Raw genomic sequence first — 19,631 nt, forward strand, 5'->3', positions numbered from 1 at the left:
ATGGTCAAAGCCCACACATCCAGACTGTGCATGGTCAAAGCCCACACATCCAGACTGTGCATGGTCAAAGCCCACACATCCAGCCTGTGCATGGTCAACGCCCACACATCCAGACTGTGCATGGTCAAAGCCCACACCTCCAGCCTGTGCATGGTCAAAGCCCACACATCCAGCCTGTGCATGGTCAAAGCCCACACAACCAGCCTGTGCATGGTCAAAGCCCACACAACCAGCCTGTGCATGGTCAAAGCCCACACATCTAGACTGTGCATGGTCAAAGCCCACACATCCAGCCTGTGCATGGTCAAAGCCCAGACATCCAGACTGTGCATGGTCAAAGCCCACACATCCAGCCTGTGCATGGTCAAAGTCCAACCTGTGCATGGTCAACGCCCAACCTGTGCATGGTCAAAGCCCACACAACCAGCCTGTGCATGGTCAAAGCCCACACAACCAGCCTGTGCATGGTCAAAGCCCAGCCTGTGCATGGTCAAAGCCCACACATCCAGCCTGTGCATGGTCAAAGCCCACACATCCAACACACTTGTCATGCCCACCATCCATTGGCAACATAACAGCACAGACCACACAGGCATGGGTGACTGTCTTTGCCATCATTACGTTTATTTATATAATTTTCTTCTATATATATTTTTTGTAATTATTCATTTAATTCTCTTATGAAAATATTTCTCTTTTAACTTTTAACACAGTGCCGAGATTACAATGTAGATCCTGTGTGGTTGGACTCAATACACGTGGAATTGTTCACAAGTTACCAGTGACCACTCCTGCGTGCTTTGCACTGGGTGGAGCAGGTGGAGCAGGCAGGCTGTACCTGAAATTGCAGCTCCGAGCCCATCTCAGGCATGCTGGTTCACGCCTCTGCGTGAAAAAACAAGGGATACAACAACAACAACCGGGGAGGCTGCCTCACAAAGGGATCTTATTCACCTGGTAAGCGGCTCAGTTGAAATATACCCGAAGAGTCTTGAGTCACTCGCAGGTCCTGTTTCCATGTGGAGATCAGAGAAGCACTACTTCCGTGCCAGCGCAGGTGCTTCATGCTGCGCTAATCGAGGCCTGGCCAGTACGACAGAATATGAAACGGAATAGAGAGATAGTCTTGATATGATAGAGAACTCTACTTTGACCGCTCATAGGTCGGTAGGGCCTAATTATGATTGGGTATGGTCAAATAATTTGTAAATATTTTTTTTAGCATTTAATATATTTATTGATTTATTTGTATTATATTTGTATTATATGTATGATTAGCAGACTTGTTTTGCCCTTGGAAATACACTAGAGCATAAATGTAAACATACTGATTAGGAAAATTTGTGTAGATATCCTTTGCCATTGAGAAAATTGTGATGACCTCCAGAGGGGTTGAACACTTTTGCAAGGGACTGTACGTAATCATGAAAAGCATCCTAGAACCCAGAATATTGGGGGATGGGGTAATGTCTTTAACAACAGCATTGCAGATGCAGAGCAGACCAGAGGAAACCACTGCTCCGGTTTTTTATTTATTTATTTTATTTAAGGGAGATCGGCCTTGTTAGGTTAGGGAGGTATATGTACCTAGATATTAAGATTACATGCGTCACAAAACAGAAAACAAAATCGCAATGTAGAAAAATTCCAGCACTGTTATTGCAATATGTTTTTATTCAATTCAATTAAATATGCCATTCAAACCATAGCGTTACAGACCAATGGCACTGCAGCTTCAATCAAGTTAAGTAAACTCGAGTACACCTTCATGTCTGAATATCCTCATGTAACCCTGTGTACTGGCGGAGGTGGCTGCAGGATGGGACACAGCGCCGCGCGCTCTCTCTCTCTCTCTCTCACTCACTCACTCACTCCTGACTGTTGCGCGCACTCGCATGCGCGTTCTGAAAGGGGGAATCCTCGGGCATAGCGTCTCCGTCCCGCAGACTGTCACAGTATCGCGGCTAGGCTTCACGTCAGGAGAGCTGTCACTGCTGTTGCACTGCTGAAGCTCAGAAAACAGTCGCAATGGCAACGGAACTTTTTGATAAACAGAAGACCATCGATCTCAGGAGGAAGCACATAGGGTAAGCAAGCTGTTCAAACCCCTTTGTGTTAAGTAACTATTATACTGTTAAGCTGTAAGAGGCGATTGCAATGTCTTTACTAGGCTGCATAGAGTCCACGGAATCCAGGCCAAGAGATATCTTACCATAAATAACTCAACATATTTAAGCATAAGTAAACACAGAAAGCTTGTGTATGAGCACTCGCACGCACAAGAGCGCCAACAGCCACAGATGGGATCAGCTGAAAAACAACTCACGTCTGTGGATGAAGTTGCAAACGACTCAGCCTGCCAAAATAAGTTATCATTCCCAGTTCTTCTGAAGTTTTATTCTTATTCCGCTGTTTTCTGGCGCCTTCACTCCCTCCACAAATGACACGACCTCGACACTGTTCTAGAATTCACAGGTGCGCCCTAATGCCATGTACTTGAGATTTGCGTGTTGTAGATGTAACCTGCGTCGTGTAGACTAGCACGGTTTCAAACTGCACTTGAACCCGTAGCCAATGTAACCTGCGATGTGAAGACGACACAGTCCCACACCAGAGTAGCCTTCAGCACAGAGGACTTAAATGGAGGATGCTGTAATTTATTGAGTTGCATAAAGGGTCTGCATACAAGGAAGTCTTTAGATAAGCATGTATTCTCTTCCATAAAGCTTTGATTGGTGAAGAACCCGGGCAACAGTTGTTGTATGCAGAGTCTCTTCCATCTCAGCTGCTGAAGCTTGTCACTCCTTCAGAGTAGTCATACTTGGTGGCCTCTCTCACTAGTCTCCTTCTTGCACAGTCACCCAATTTGTGGGGACAGCCTGCTCTAGCCAGATTTACACACGCGCTATATTCCTTTCATTTCTCGATGATGGATTTAACAGAATTCCAGGGGATGTTTAGTGCCTTGGACATTTTTTTGTATCCTTCCCCTGACTTACACTTTTCAATAACCTCTTCTCTGAGTTGCTTGGAGTGATCTTTGGTCTTCATGGTGTAACGGTAGCCAAGAATACTGATTACTGAATACTGACCAGTGAATGGACCTTCCAGACACAGGTGTCGTTATACTACAATCACTTGAGACACATTCACTGCACACTGATCCCCATTTCACTAATTGTGAGACTTCTAGCACCAATTGGCTGGACCTCTGTTGAATTAGGTCAGTCACTTTAAAGGGGGTGAATACTTATGGAATCACTTATTTTTCATTACATATTTGTATTAAATTGACATAACTGTGTAGAAATCTGTTTTCACTTTGACATTGAAGAGGGCTTTTTTGTGATTTTTTTTGTCAAAAAAGCCAACTTATATTGACCAAGATTGATTTATCAAAGCAATAAAAGGGAAAAACATCCAAGGGGGTGAATACTTATGCAAGACACTGCACTGGGGTAAGGGGAACAGTGAAGAGGCTTGCTCCTCGTTGCTCATATATGTTAATTAGAGTTCTGTATAATTTATGGATTTAACGGAAAAAGTGAGGATTAACCTTTGTGTAATGTAACCTCTCTCCGTCTCGTCACAGGCCGTCCTGTAAGGTGTTTTTCAGTCATGATCCCATCAAGATCGTACGCGCCCGGGGTCAGTACATGTACAACGAGAAGGACGAGAAATACCTGGATTGTATCAACAATGTGGCGCATGGTGAGCTGCGCTTTTTCTCTACCTACAACCCCACACACACTTTTCTCTTTTTCTCTACGTGGTACTGAAACCACACACACTTTTCGCTTTTTCTCTACGTGGTCCTGAAACCACACACACTTTTCTCTTTTTCTCTACGTGGTACTGAAACCACACACACTTTTCTCTCTCCTGATGATTGGCGTGCAAGGTAGAATATTGCCTGCCCTCCTCAAACATGTTTGAACTGCTAATCATAGAATCGGGGACTACAATTACGTCAGTTGTTATCTCTCAATTGCTCACTCATTTCTGGAATCCAAGGTGGGGAATGACAAGGTGTTCCATCTGCCTTTCTTGAAGAGAGAGAGAGAGATAGTGTGTGAGAGAGAGAGCGAGCAAGAGAGAGAGAGAGAGAGAGAGAGAGTATGGGTGTTTATATGCCTGTGTAAGTTAATTTTTTCTGTGGGTGTGTTTATGTATGTGTGTGTGTGTGTGTGTGTGTGTGTGTTAAAACACCAACCTTTAGTGAACGCCCTCACACAGTGTGGCTCCAGCTGTAAGATGATTGATGGTAGTCTAAGGCATGTTCATAGGCTTGGTGTTTGCAAATGGCAGGACTGAAAAAGAGAAACTCTAAACAGTTTGCTAGATATCAGCTTTCATCATCGACAGCCTTTATGTCTGGAGAAGATGATGTCACCTTTGCCCCTAATATGTGTGCAGGTTTTGTTTGCACAATAGGGCAGTCTGTAGTGTTTAACATAGCTGTGGCAGTCTGTAGTGTATAACATAGCTGTGAATGTGCTTGTGAGTGTGTGTGTGTGTGTGTGTGTGTGTGTGTGTGTGTGTGTGTGTGTGTCTGTGTGTGTCTGTGTGTGTGTGTGTGTGTGTAACTGCTCTCCTCTCTGCCCCCTGCAGTGGGCCACAGCCACCCAGCGGTGGTGAGTGTGTGTGTGTGTGTGTGTGTGTGTGTGTGTGTGTGTGTGTGTGTGTAACTGCTCTCCTCTCTGCCCCCTGCAGTGGGCCACAGCCACCCAGCGGTGGTGAGTGTGTGTGTGTGTGTGTGTGTGTGTGTGTGTGTCTGTGTGTGTGTCTGTGTGTGTGTGTGTGTGTGTAACTGCTCTCCTCTCTGCCCCGCTGCAGTGGGCCACAGCCACCCAGTGGTGGTGAGTGTGTCTGTGTGTGTGTGTGTGTGTGTGTGTGTGTGTGTCTGTGTGTGTGTATGTGTGTGTGTGTGTGTGTGTGTAACTGCTCTCCTCTCTGCCCCGCTGCAGTGGGCCACAGCCACCCAGTGGTGGTGAGTGTGTCTGTGTGTGTGTGTGTGTGTGTGTGTGTGTCTGTGTGTGTGTATGTGTGTGTGTGTGTGTGTGTGTGTAACTGCTCTCCTCTCTGCCCCCTTGCAGTGGGCCACAGCCACCCAGCGGTGGTGTGTGTGTGTGTGTGTGTGTGTGTGTGTGTGTGTAACTGCTCTCCTCTCTGCCCCCTTGCAGTGGGCCACAGCCACCCAGCGGTGGTGAGTGCGGGGGCCAAGCAGATGGAGCTGCTCAACACCAACTCGCGCTTCCTGCATGACAACCTGGTGCAGTACGCACAGAGGCTGCAGGCCACGCTGCCCGACAAGCTCTCCGTCTGCTACTTCGTCAACTCAGGGTAAGGGCACCTCACCCGGGCTACGCACACTTTCAAGGGTGGAAGGGTAGAAGGGTGAGGGTTTCTGGGCTTGTCCTCGTCAACTCAGGGTAAGGGCACCTCACCCGGGCTACGCACACTTTCAAGGGTGGAAGGGGAGAAGGGTGAGGGTTCGCACTTGCACCCTCACAGTGTCAGAGGCATACATGAATGTGCATTCATCGGAAGTTCCAGACAACTTCTCTGTCTAATACTTTGGGGTATAACACATGGCCTTTGTCATGCATACCTTTAAAGGTCGTAGAAGAGAGAGTGAACACTTTATGTGAACACTTTATTTTTGTAGCAGAGGAAGATTATCATCTAGCTGCTTTCTGCTACTCCAAAAGGAAGATTATCATCTAGCTGCTTTCTGCTCCTCCAAGAGGAAGAGTATCATCTAGCTGCTTTCTGCTCCTCCAAGAGGAAGAGTATCATCTAGCTGCTTTCTGCTCCTCCAAGAGGAAGAGTATCATCTAGCTGCTTTCTGCTCCTCCAAGAGGAAGAGTATCATCTAGCTGCTTTCTGCTACTCCAAGTAGACAGAGTGGAAACTGTTAAAGTGGGTTTAAAGTAGCCACGTGATTTTTTAAACCACCGAGGGGAAAATAAAGGCAAAGTAAAATCCACTCGGAGCAGAAACACATGGAGACTCAAAGCTGGCCGGTGGGGCCGGCGGCAACTGGGTGGGAAATCCATTCCCTTCCAAATGCTCTGCTCTTGTGAGAACTTGAAGTCTGCAGATAGGACATGTTGAAAGTCCATTAACGGGGGGGAAAAAATGCGGAGAGCACAAGAATAAATAGAAATACTTTGCCGGCTGTGCTGGGAGTGGGCTATTCCTGTCCTAATGTGTCTTCAGAATAAGCCGAAATAACGTAATAAATCACTGAGGCTTTGAAAGAGAAAAATAAGATGAATGTGGAATTGAATAAAGGAAATAAAAAATAAAAAAGATTAAATAGAATGATGCTCCAGACCACCCTACTTGAAGTGAAATACACGCCTGTGATTGCCTGGGACAGACAGATGAGACGTAATTACATGTAATTATATGAGCAGCGAACACAGGGAGGCTTCTCATTCCTTCCCCTCACGTGATGTCTGGTGAGTTTGTGGGAAAAGGGGGGGGGAGGAAGGGAAGAGGTTTTGAAGGAGCTCCCCCCTACACACACACACACACACACACACACACACACACACACACACACACATGGCTACCAGAACACAGCCCCACACGGGACTTGCACGGGAGCCGACTAACTGCGGCACGACGTTCGGAGCCAGCCAATCACAGGGCCCCGCTGGTATTCACACCCTCAGCACCTGGCGGCCAGCCAGATCCCAGCTGCGGCGTCTGGAATGTAAACATGTGCAGAACATAGTGTTCAAGGCTGCTCGTGCCAGCTCATGAGTGTGTGTGTGTGTGTGTGTGTGTGTGTGTGTGTGTGTGTGTGTGTGTGTGAGTGTGAGTGTGAGTGTGTGTGTGTGTGTGTGTGTGTGTGTGTGAGAGTGCCAGCTCATGAGTGGTGAGTGTGTGTGTGTGAGTGTGCGTGTGCGTGTAAGTGTGTCAGCTCATGAGTGGTGAGTGTGTGTGTGTGTGTGTGTGTGTGCGTGTGCGTGAGTGTGTGTGTGTGTGTGTGTGTAGGTGTGAGTGCCAGCTCATCAGTGGTGTGTGTGTGTGTGTGTGTGTGTGTGTGTGTGCGTGTGCGTGTGCGTGTGCGTGTGCGTGTGTGTTTGTGAGTGCCAGCTCATGAGTGGTGGTGTGGTTTGCTCAGCGTTGTCGCTGCGGCGACTAGACACTAGACTGCGGTGGAACATCTGATACAGGGATGGCCTGAGGTGGATCAGTGTTGCAAAGCGCTAAGACAAAACACGCTCACCTCACAGGTACTCTTGCCTGCAGTGGCACGGTTAGCTCGCTCCTCAAAAAAACAAAAAACAAAGGTCTGACTTTCGAGTCGTCACAGGAACTCAAGCTAAGCCTATCAGTCAACAACCAGCCTTTAAGTCTTGGGTGTTTTGTGTGAGCAGACATTGATTCATGAGCACCCACTGGGCTTTAACTGTTCTCCTTTCTGTTTTCTTTTTAGTTCTAAGTCCATTCAGTTTGATATTATTGGCACAGAACCACGAGCGGTTCAGTCCAAGTTTGTTCAGTATGTTGAGTCTGATCATATTTCTCACACGGCGACACTGTCTGTCACTGAGTTCAGGAACTGGAGAATGTGTGCATATGTGCGTGTGCAGACAGTGTCTAGGGGTCAAAGGTCACAGTGATGACTGAGGGAGATGAACTCCTTCCCCTCTCTCTCCTCCCTCAGGTCTGTAGGGGTCAAAAGGTCACAGTGATGAACTCCTTCCCCTCTCTCTCTCCTCTCTCAGGTCTGAAGCCAATGATTTGGCCCTGCGCCTCGCCTGGCAGTACTCAGGCCACAAAGACATCATCACGCTGGACAAGTAAGCGCTGGTCAACGCAGCCCCTGTCTCTCTCTCTCTCTCTCTCTCTCTCTTCACTTCTCTCCCTCTCTCTCTCTCTCTCTCTCTCTCTCTTTCTCTTCACTTCTTTCTCTCTTCACTTCTCTCTCTCTCTTCACCTCTCTCTCTCTCTCTCTCTTAACTTCTCTCTTTCTCTTCACTTCTCTCTCTCTCTCTCTTCACTTATCTCTCTCTCTCTCTTCACCTCTCTCTCTCTTTCTCTTCACTTCTCTCTCTCTCTTCACTTCTCTCTCTCTCTCTCTCTCTCTTCACTTATCTCTCTCTCTCTCTTCACCTCTCCCTCTCTCTCTCTTTCTCTCTTTCTCTTCACTTCTTTCTCTCTTCACTTCTCTCTCTCTCTCTCTCTTCACTTCTCTCTCTCTCTTAACTTCTCTCTTTCTCTTCACTTCTCTCTCTCTCTCTCTCTTCACTTATCTCTCTCTCTCTCTTCACCTCTCTCTCTCTTTCTCTTCACTTCTCTCTCTCTCTTCACTTCTCTCTCTCCACTTCTCTCTCTCTCTCTTCACTTCTCTCTCTCTCTCTCTCTTTCTCTTCACTTCTCTTTGTCTGTCTCCCTTCCGTTTCCATTATTCCCATTTATATCTGTCTCTCCCCTTCTCTGTCTGTCTCTCTATGTTCGTGTCTCAATCCCATTCTTTATATCTGTCTCTCACCATCTGTTTATGTCTCAGTTTGTCTCTCTCTTCCACCCAATGTTCTTTCCCTCTCTCTCTCTCTTTTTATCTCTCTACCCCTTAATGTTCTTTCCCTCTCTCTCTCTCTTTTTATCTCTCTACCCCTTAATGTACTTTCCCTCTCTCTCTTTCTCTCTCTACGCCCCAATGCTCCCCCCTCTCTCTTTCTCAATGTCTGTCTATCTGTATCATCTTATCTCAGCAACTGCACACAAACATTAACCAGTTCAGATGAGCAGGTTGTACATTAACTCAAGCCTGTGTCAGCCATGTCCCCCGCAGTAAGGCTGACGTCATGCTGAATGTTCAATGTTTATCACATGGCCAGATTAACTGCTGAACATTCTGACACTTAAGTCATGTCAGGACAGTACATGTCTAAGGACCTAACAGCAGAGTCAAAAAGAAAGTCCAAGAAAGTCATGACCTGTTTTAAAAATGAACAGCTTCAAAGAAATGTATCCTGAACAGTCTTGTTAATTGATAGTGTTGTCACTAAATCTCACAATTTTGCTGAGCACACTGAAGTTGTTTTGCAGATAAAGTGCCACAAATGTACGAGAAATAAACCCTTTGTCATGCAGTTGAGCAAGCTTCTGATGTCCTCAACAGCACGGCAGCACAAACAAAGCCGTGCTTTCTGTCACGCCGTAAGTTATTCCTTCTGCTGACGTGCTTGGCCCTTGTTCTGTGCCGTCCTTCTGTGCAGTGCGTACCACGGTCACGTGTCGTCCCTGATCGAGATCAGCCCTTACAAGTTCCACCAGCTGGCAGACAGGGAGCAGAACCCGCACGTGCACACGGTGAGTACCCTGCCAAGGAACCTTAACCCTTTAAAAGCAGGGGGGGGATGCAAGTCGTTCTAGAATCATACAATGCAGAAATAGAATGGATGCATGGCTATTTAAAAACCGTCCATTATGACATCATCAAATGGAACCCTCAGTACAGAACATTCTAATGACATAGTGCTGATGGTTCTGGTGAGAGGGGCTGCTCTGCCCAGTGCAGGCTGGTAGGATGGGGCGTGTGGTGTGTGTGTGATTGTGTGTGTGTGTGGTTGTGTGAGTGTGTGTGTGTGTGTGGTTGTGTGAGTGTGTGTGTGTGTGTGGTTGTGGCTAAAGACTCTGAGCTGGGTGAATAAAGCAGCAATTAGGCTGCATCTGATCACATGGTCCTATTTAAGAGCTGCACCAAAACAGCCGCTTTCTCTCTCGGTGTTGACAGCCTTTGCATTTTATTTTTCTCTCTCTCTCTCTCTCTCTCTCTCTCTCTCTCTCTGTCCCTCACACACACACACACACACACACACACACCTCCCGCTCCTCTGTCGGGAAGAAGTCTGATACGGGCCAGGTCATCCAGCACTATTATGTTACAAGACGATAGATGAACTCTGCATGCTATCCCTCATAGCGTACATTATTCATCTGCACTACCAGAGGGAGATCAGCCCCATCCGTGTGTGTGTGTGTGTGTGTGTGTGTGTGTGTATATGTGTGTGTGTATTATAGTCAATCCAGTTTGCTGTCAGCTTAGAGAGCTCAGTCAAAAGTCAGCTCTGTGAACAGCTTTTGTTGTGCTGGAGAAGGACAGCACAGGAGCTGTGTGTGTGTGTGTGTGTATGTGTGTGTGTGTGTGTGTGTGTGTGTGTGTGTGTGTGTGTGTGTGTGTGCGCTAAACCATACTTTACATTCTTTCTCAAAGATGCCATTTGTAATTAAAAACAGCAAAATGCTCCACATAGCAGGGGAGGAATGCTGTAAAAACCGTGTGTGTGTGTGAAGCTTTCTTGTTTTAAATCACCTTGTGTGTGTGTGTGTGTGTGTGTGTGTGTGAAGCTTTCTTGTTTTAAATCACCTTGTGTGTGTGTGTGTGTGTGTGTGTGTGTGTGTGTGTGTGTGTGTGTGTGCATGTGTGTGTGTGTGTGTGTGTGAAGCTTTCTTGTTTTAAATCACCGTGTGTGTGTGTGTGTGTGTGTGTGTGTGTGTGTGTGTGTGTGTGTGTGTGTGTGTGAAGCTTTCTTGTTTTAAATCACCTTGCTTGTCTACTCTGTAACCATTTGTTGCCTTGGCAAAATTATTATGTTTGGACGCTTAGCACTTCCTTGATTATTGATCCTTAACAACGTTGACTGATATCTCTCTTGTAAACACCTCTCTCTTGCTCTCTCTCTCCCCCCCCCCCTCTCTCAGTCTTTTAGTTTTTAATGTTTTATGTGTTTTAGTGGTGTAATTGTGACGAGTGAACAAGTGATGATGGTTTTATAAAGGAGTGTTAAATATCTCCTTCTTTCTCTCTCCTTCCTTTTCTCTCTCTCTCTCTCTCTCTCTCTCTCTCTCTCTCTCTCTCTCTCTCTCTCTCACACACACACAGGCTCTGAGTCCGGATGTCTATCGAGGGAAGTTCAGGGAGGACCACCCTGACCCGGCCACCGCCTACGCAGACGACGTCAAAGACATCGTCAACAAAGCCCACGAAAAGGGACACAAGGTATCATCTCACAGCCTCTCCGTGTTCCTGAGTCCCTTGAAGAGTGTCACCTTCCACCTCACCCAAACCCCCCCCCCCCCCCCCACCACAACACACCCTGTGACCTTGGTGTCTATGCGGAACTCTTTCTGTGGTGTATCTGTGTGTGTGTGTGTGAAGTTGTTGCTTGTTTTGTAGTCTGACAGGAGAAGCGAGACAGACACCTCAGACTGGAGACTCTTGTTTGGCTTTGTGGTGTTTGTGCTCCATATATAAATCTCATATGCTTCACTGTCCATGTGGATATGAGGTTAGAATCATACATTCATAGGTTTCAAGGACTCATTTCACATCTTTTGTTGTAATTCAAATATTGAGTAGATGTGATGATGTCATGTAGGAACATTTGGCCAAGTGTGTTTCAGTTTCATAGAAACTGAAACATTGTTAATTTTCTTTCTCAGTCCTCAAGCATCTTTCTAAACTAGTTTAATTTGATAAAACAGAATAGGATTTATTGTCCTAAAATAAAGGTAGAGTTGTGTTTGTTCAGCACGGCAATGTCACTACACCAAACTATACCTCATTGAACACTGGACATACAGCAGAATATGAAACTATATGCTATATGCTATATGCTGTATGCTAACATCCCTCTATTTGATACCACAAGGCCCAAATCGGGGATGTGTCACACTGAAGTTCAACTGCAAACAAGTGAGCTGTGTACAGTAATGTGCAGGGGGAGATGTGACTACACTCTGCCTGCTCTGTATGATTCTGTCTGTTCATATCCATATCGGACAAACAAGCTCAGTCTGATGCCAGTCTCTATGTTCAAGACTTCAAGACGATTCTCACAGGAATGAGTTCTCTGGTAATAACTACTTTCTCTCTTACCTTTTCCCCTTTTTTTCTCTCCCTCCCATCTCTGTCCTCTCTCCTCTTGCTGTTTTTGACCCCCTCCCTCTCAGGTCACTGGGGCATCTCCCATTCTCTAGCAACAGCCAAGGCCCGCCTTTACAGGCTAACGTCTTACTGATTTGCAGAGATTTGACTGGAGGAGCCGTATTAACCCTCTGTTCCAGGGGCATCATCAGCCAACTGACCCGGAAGTAAAAAAAAAAAAAATGACTTCCTGATGCTGAGGCAACCCGGACGTGATTTCCTGAAGTCCCAAGATGAGACTGGAAAGAAAAGTTTCTAAAGCTGATTAAATGCAGATGCTGGAATCGACCGTGACTGCGTACATTTTCAACATATTCCTCAAGTGTGTGTGTTAATACGTGCCTTGTTTGCGTCTGCCTGCCTGTCTGTCTGTCTGTCTGTATGTCTGTGTATGGATCTCTCCCACTGTGGACCCACTGTGATGTTTCTCAGCTCCACTCTAAGTTGAAAACAGCCCCTGGAGCTTTCCGCAGGTGTGGTGTCTGACGCTGCTGCTGTGCTCTACCCTACAGCCCCTCTGTGTGTGTGGCGCCCCCCTCAGGCAGGGGCAGTTTGGTGTTTGGGGTCTGACGTCCTCTTCTCTTGTGTAGATTGCTGCTTTTATCGCTGAGTCTCTGCAGAGCTGTGGAGGCCAGGTCATTCCCCCCGCTGGCTACTTCCAGAAAGTGGCACAGTATGTACCACACCCCCCACCATACTCTCGCTTCCTCACGCCGTCTCTGTCATGCCTGCTCTGATTGGCTGGTTGGCTGATACGAGTGTTGTGTGAATGCTTTGAATCACTCTTTTCTCGTGTGTCCGTGATTCACCACACATCTACATTACATTTGATTAGCCTCTGTGTGGACGGGCTTTAAGCGAGCTGTAGGAGGAGTGCTTGTACTCAGGCTGAAACCTGTTGACCCGTTGAAACCTGTTGACTTGTTATTGTTTTACAATTAAAGCTGATTAGCCCTGTGACTTTGTCACGTGGTGTGTGCACGTGAGAACTAGGTGTGGACAGTCACTGACCACGGACACTGACCAGTCTATTTGTGTCAGATTGGACACCTCTAGACTATTACATCTCCTTATGGTGAATGCACAGAATCAGATACTGAGTACAAGACAGAAACTGACAGTGGATCAGTCAATCAAGGAATGAATCAATGAGTACTATTTGTGTGTGTGGCTGTGTTACTGAATATGCATGTGTTTTATGCATGTGTGTGTGTGTGTGTGTGTCTGTGTTAGTGAATATGCATGTGTTGTGTGCATGTGTGTGTGTGTCTGTGTTTATAAGTGGTGATATCTATGTGTGTGTTAGTTTGTCAGTGGTGTGTGTGTGTGTATGTGTGTGTGGTGATATGTACGTGTGTGTGTGAGTTTGTCAGTGGTGCGTGTGTGTGTGTGAGTTTGTCAGTGGCCAATGGTGTGAGTGTGTGAGTTAGTCAGTGGTGTGTGTGTGTGTGGTAATATGTACGTGTGTGTGTGTGTGTGAGTTAGTCAGTGGTGTGTGTGTGGTGATAAGTACGTGTGTGTGTGTGTGTGAGTTAGTCAGTGGTGTGTGTGTGTGTGGTAATATGTACGTGTGTGTGTGTGAGTTTGTCAGTGGTGTGTGTGTGTGTGGTGATATGTATGTGTGTGTGTGTGTGTGAGTTTGCCAATGGTGTGAGTGTGTGCCTTGTCGATGTATCTGTGTGTGGCACTGATCTCTTGTGCCCGGTAGGCACGTGAGGAAGGCCGGGGGCGTCGTCATCGCCGACGAGGTGCAGGTGGGCTTCGGCCGCGTGGGCACACACTTCTGGGCCTTCCAGCTGCAGGGAGACGACTTTGTGCCCGACATCGTCACCATGGGCAAACCCATTGGCAACGGGCACCCCATGTCCTGCGTGGTCACCACCAGGGAGGTGGCAGAGGGCTTCACCGCCTCAGGGATGGAGTACTTTAATACGGTGAGCCTGTTCATTAAAGATACAATATGTCAAACCAGAGCCAGACTGTACTTTAATACGGTGAGCCTGTTCATTAAAGATACAATATGTCAAACCAGAGCCAGACTGGGCGAGAGGTAGCAGTACTTTAATAGTGAGCCCATAAATTAAAGATACAATATGTCAAATCAGTGGCAGTAAATATATTATTACTGTAATATGGTGAGCTCATGAAATAAAGTTACGTTACAGTGATAATTAAGGCAGAATTACTTTAATATGGTGAGGTCATGGAATAAAATCAAACTATGTCAAGTCAGTGATAATGAAGGTATGATTACTTTAACATGGTGAGCTCATGAAATAAAACCACCTTATGTCAAGTAAGCCAGATCATCGCAACCACTGCAGACACACCATCATTCTACGTCACTCTATGTCACTCTATGTCACTGTATGTCACTCAGTTTCAGGACTAACTGAGTGTGCAGTTAGATACTGTATTGTCCGATTGTCAGTAGTATTAGTACTTTGTGTGTACTATCCACAGCTCTCCTAACTTACTGTAGCTTGCTTGTTGTTCCTCAGTTGTAAGTTGCTTTGGATAAAAGCGTCTGCCAAATGAATAAAGGTCAATATGTTAATAAAAGAGAGAGAGAATGCTGGGGAGAGATACCTAGAGAGAGAGAGAGAAAGAGAGAGAGAGAGAGAACCAGAGACAGAAAGAGTGAGAAAGAGGGAGCCAGAGGGAGAGAAAGAGAGAGAGAGAGAGCTAGTATTGACACACTATGCCTTATGTTATGTGTTATGTGTGAGTGGTCTATGCAGCGCAGGTCATTCAAGATGATATCGCTACCTTAATATCATGGCTATGTCTCTCCTCTGTCTCCCCAGTTTGGTGGTAACCCAGTGTCCTGCGCCATCGGGATGGCGGTTCTGGATGTGATTGAGCAGGAGAACCTCCAGGGCAACGCTCTGGAGGTGGGCACCTACCTCACACACCTCCTGGAGGAGATGAAGGAGAAACACCCGCTGGTGGGAGATATACGGTGAGAATACAGAGAAAAGACAGTATACTCTGGTCTACACACTAGGTATACGGTGAAAATAAAGAGAAAAGACAATATCCTCTGGTCTGCACACTATACTCTGGTCTACACACTATACTGTATAGTATAGTAGTAGTATACAGTAGTTTGTACTGTAGTCTTCACTCAGTTAGTACTACACAATCATTGCCATCCGATTAAGAAAAGAAAAATACAGAGAATGTACCTTACCTCATGTGAATACATACTGTACTGCTATACTGCCCGACTAGTTAGTTATTGCCACCAGACAGAGAAGATGGTAAACAGAGAGACTTTCAGTTTATGCAGAACTTATTTCTGTCGGGCAAATGAGTCAGAGGGGACTGACCAACGGTCAAAACTCTGAGGCAGAACTCAGATTATCTTTTGATGCACAATTTGTAACAGTGAAGAGGATAGAGAATACAGACAGACTATATATATATACACTTCAGATACACATATACACGATCACATGAAGAAGAACACTGGAAGCTTGTAGGGCAAGTTTCAGGAGCGTTGAAACTAAGCCTATAAGACTAAAAGTGTCATGCTAAAAGAATGTAAAAACACCAACCCTGTGTGGGTGCATTCTGCTTTGGATTATTGGCTCAGGCATGAAAAGGCCAAATCTTTGACACACACTCAGAGGTTAAAGGTCAGGTAGATTGCTCTATGACCCTGTGGCGTTCCTGCAGGGGCCGTGGCCTGTTTGTTGGGGCGGAGCTGGTGAGAGACAGAGCAAAAAGAACACCCGCTACAGCTGAAGCACAGGAGGTCATATACAGGTCAGTGTGTGTGTGTGTGTGTGTGTGTGTGTGTGTGTGTGTGAGAGAGAGTGTGTGTGTGTGTGTGTGTGTGTGTGAGAGAGTGTGTGTGTCTGTGTGTGTGTGTGTGTCTGTGTGTGTCTGTGTGTGTGTGTGTGTCTGTGTCTGTGTGTGTCTGTGTGTGTCTGTGTCTGTGTCTGTGTCTGTGTGTGTCTGTGTGTGTCTGTGTGTGTGTGTGTGTGTGTGTGTGTGTGTGTGTGTGTGTTTGATTGCCTGCATGCAGATGTGAGTTTGCAGGGTTTGAACACCTTCTACCTCATTCAACCCTAAAAACGGCAAGAGCCTTTTGATTGACATTGCAAAACAGCCACAGCCAGTAAATAAGGGCCCTGTAGCACTTTGTGGGCGTCTGACACAAACCTAGATTAACCTTTGACCCTGGCTTGTGTGTGCATAGGCTGAAGGAGCAGCGAATCCTCCTGAGTGCTGACGGGCCTCACCGGAACGTTCTCAAGTTCAAGCCGCCCATGTGCTTCTCCAGAGAGGATGCTGAGCTCGCCGTGGAGAAGATCGACCAGATCCTTACAGGTGGGACGACACTCCCGTAACATCCCCGCAACATCCTCACAGCCTACCCACAACCTTTCCACAACCTTCCCATAACATCCCCACAACATCCTCACAGCCTACTCACAACCTTCCCATAACCTTCCCATAACATCCCCACAACCTACCCACAACCTTCCCATAACCTTCCCACAACATCCCCACAGCCTACCCACAACCTTCCCATAACCTTTCCACAACATCCCCACAACCTAGTCACAACCTACCCAAAACCTATCAAGCAATCTACAACCTCCCAAAAACATCCCCACATCCTACACATAACCTTCCCACAACCCACTCTCAAGCTAGTCACAACCTACCCAAAACCAATCTACAACCTCCCCACAACCTAGACCTGATGTCCTTCTGACCGTTTCCTGTTCTCTTATTCCTGTTTCTATTTCCACTTCTATCTCTATTCATGTTTCTTATCTTCAGATATTCCGACTTCCACTTTTTTGTCTACTCCGCTTCCTGTTACTGATCCTATTTACGTTCAGACTTCTCCCTGACCTGTGACCTCTGTCTCCACTGACTCTCCGACTGACTCACTGCCTCGTTGGGATGTCCTGGAGTAACATTTGCTATTTCTGGAGTGCCTCCTATAAGAATGGAGAGACACACTGAGACACACTGAGAGAGAGAGCTGGGATGGTTATACTGTAGTGGAGTCAAGGAACACAGCAGCAGCTCATCTCTAATCTCTAACCAATGATGAGCACTTACTTCATCTAAGAAGGCATGCTGTCTGTCACATGCACAATTATTCCTTTAGCAAATGCCTTTAAACCCAGATAGCTTACGATAGAGTGCAGATACATATTTCATCATTTTGTGCGCTCCCTGTGTAGACCGATTGACCCCTTGACCAGAGGGAGGGAGGGAGGGGGGGGGGGGGTGTTGCACAGAGAGTGTGAGAGAGATGATGAGAGGAGCAAACACAGCTTCAGGGGCAGCTTTACAGAAGAAACACAACATCAAACTATGTAAGGGATAATGTATAGTCCGGCGGGCATTATCGGAAAATAAATCCCGACAGGATGAACAGGACCGCAGCAGATCTCTTATCTCATATATCTTATTTAAGGAAATCTGTCAGTGTAGCCTACTTCAAGCTAATTTCAACTCAAGTCGTTCAGTGTAGAAAATATGAGGTGCAGGTGAACAGAGCTGATCGACAACTAATGAATATAAGATTCAAGCAATATTTACATTGAATTTGCAATAAAAAAAAAATAGCAAATAAAAACAAGCCATATGGAGCGGCGTTAGGCAACCTCAGTGTACCTTATATACCGAAATAGAGCCCATCCCTAGAGTGTTCCCTGGGTAGGCCGGTCGCCCTGCCACTACTGTGTGGGAGTGGGAGAGAGAGCCTCATAAATAGAGGCTTCTGTCAGAGTTTTGGAAGATGGCCAATCTTCCTCCAGGCAAAACCAAACCCCCTTCACTGCATATTCAGACTCAATGGGGCACAGCATGATGTTCTGAGGCTTATCTGTTTTTTTTGTTTTTGTTTTTGTTTTTGTTCTGCAGACATTGAAGCTGCGCTGGGGATGACTCTGCCTGATACAGCTGTGTCGGAGCACGGCAGCAGCAAAAGGAAGGTGAGTCACACTGGAACTCTGGGAGTTGGAGTTCCCTCAGGCCACTCAGACGCTAAACAGGCATATCGTTATCACCATATGGGACTACATGTGCTTTTTACATGACTTAAAACAGCAGTTTTACATCTTGTTGTCATGACATCGTCATCTCCTTTTTTTGCTTAACAGACACATTTTCATACTTATCCTCAAAAATAGTTCCGCAGTAGATGGAACAGAGCCACAGGGCGCATAGTTAGCACAGGGCATAGTCTCACAGTAACAGTACGTTTGAATGCTGTTATTCATAGTCTCACAGTAACAGTATGTTTGAATGCTGTTATTCATAGTCTCACAGTAACAGTACGTTTGAATGCTGTTATTCATAGTCTCACAGTAACAGTATGTTTGAATGCTGTTATTCATAGTCTCACAGTAACAGTACGTTTGAATGCTGTTATTCATAGTCTCACAGTAACAGTACGTTTGAATGCTGTTATTCATAGTCTCACAGTAACAGTACGTTTGAATGCTGCTATTCTAAAATCTCCATTCTGTGAACCCTGCCAGGCCCACGGCGAGGAGAATGGCCACCACATGTACTCAAACGGGAAAGGCCACAGCCTGGCCCCCGCAGCCAAGTCCACCAAGAGGATAAGAACATGAGGGGGAGGAAGGCTTGCCTGAGGAGTTTCCGTGTGTTTCCCTAAAGAGTTGTTATGCAGTCACCATGGTTTCAAACGACTGTCGTTAAATTGCACAATGCTTTTGGGGAAACACATCCCAGTTCCATGGAAACACGTGTCAGAGAAGCCAGAGTGTATTTGTGTTGATAGGACATAATTCCAGCCAATTCTTTTTTTTTTTATTATTGATGTTATTATTGATATTATGTTATCGTTCACTTTCATGTTTTTATGGAGAAAACAGGTGCTTGAATTATGAATTTAAAATGAAATATTCCATGATCCCATATCTTTATTTCTTTTACATGTAATCATTTTCTCTTTTATTGTGGTTTTGGTCCCCTCCCCATCCCTTAGCAAGAGGTGTGTGCCCATCACCAGATTTAAACTCACCGGGTGTGTACAGAGTGACACTGTGTTTACACTGTGTTCAGCCAGAAGAACTCCTTGACATGTTGAAGAGACATTCTAGAACATTCTAGAAGGTCTGTCTGGGGCAAACTAGATCAGCTGCTTGCTTTGTCTGCTGCTTGAAAATGCTTGTTGAACTTGAACCATCCAGCTTATGCCATGCATAGGCTACCATTTCCAGACTGACCTTGAATGGCCAGTGTTTCTAACGGCATGTCTTTCTCCTGTACTTTTCTCTTTTGAATGTGACAGTAAATCCTGCCTTAAAACATAACAAAATAAACCGGGGAGATTTGTTGAAACTTGAGCCCTTTTTGTGTGTGTCTCACCAAGGTGAGGAGCTCGTATAGATGGGGATGTATTTCCTGGGGGATGATATCTGGGTTATGAAGCTCGTATAGATGGGATGTATTTCCTGGTGTTAAGCTCCGGAGGAAAAGAGACCCAAATGCAGACCAAAAATGCGGGGAAAAATTAGGGTTTATTTGTACAAAAAGGTCAGTCAAAAGTTCAAAAAAATCAACACACAAAAGATCCAAAAAATTCAAAAGGGTAACGCACAAAAGATCCAAAAAGGTAACGCACAAAAGATCCAAAAACTCAGAGCAGTCAGAGCAGACGAAGAAACACAAAAAC

At 46.0% G+C, this 19,631-nt stretch overlaps 1 protein-coding gene across 1 annotated transcript; it reads left to right on the plus strand.

Moving 5' to 3' along the window:
- The first annotated feature begins 1,925 nt into the window (after positions 1 to 1,925).
- etnppl (ethanolamine-phosphate phospho-lyase) lies at positions 1,926 to 19,297 on the plus strand. The gene is made up of 13 exons (XM_012832660.3): positions 1,926 to 2,087; positions 3,593 to 3,711; positions 5,184 to 5,343; positions 7,746 to 7,820; positions 9,243 to 9,336; positions 10,910 to 11,026; positions 12,544 to 12,626; positions 13,662 to 13,887; positions 14,761 to 14,915; positions 15,635 to 15,724; positions 16,161 to 16,291; positions 17,849 to 17,919; positions 18,469 to 19,297. Exons 1-13 carry the CDS (start codon positions 2,029 to 2,031, stop codon positions 18,562 to 18,564), a joined length of 1,476 nt encoding a protein of 491 aa, XP_012688114.1. The 5' UTR covers positions 1,926 to 2,028; the 3' UTR covers positions 18,565 to 19,297.
- Positions 19,298 to 19,631: the final 334 nt, after the last annotated feature.

This window comes from Clupea harengus, chromosome 18 (genome assembly GCF_900700415.2).
Source record: "Clupea harengus chromosome 18, Ch_v2.0.2, whole genome shotgun sequence".
Taxonomy (NCBI): domain Eukaryota; kingdom Metazoa; phylum Chordata; class Actinopteri; order Clupeiformes; family Clupeidae; genus Clupea; species Clupea harengus.

Excerpts from the sequence above, each read along its gene's own strand:
- etnppl (XM_012832660.3), top strand. The coding sequence starts at position 2,029 with ATGGCAACGGAACTTTTTGATAAACAGAAGACCATCGATCTCAGGAGG. Across the intron at positions 9,337-10,909 it reads AGAACCCGCACGTGCACACG|GCTCTGAGTCCGGATGTCTA; the intron begins GTGAGTACCCTG and ends ACACACACACAG. Across the intron at positions 13,888-14,760 it reads GGATGGAGTACTTTAATACG|TTTGGTGGTAACCCAGTGTC; the intron begins GTGAGCCTGTTC and ends CTGTCTCCCCAG.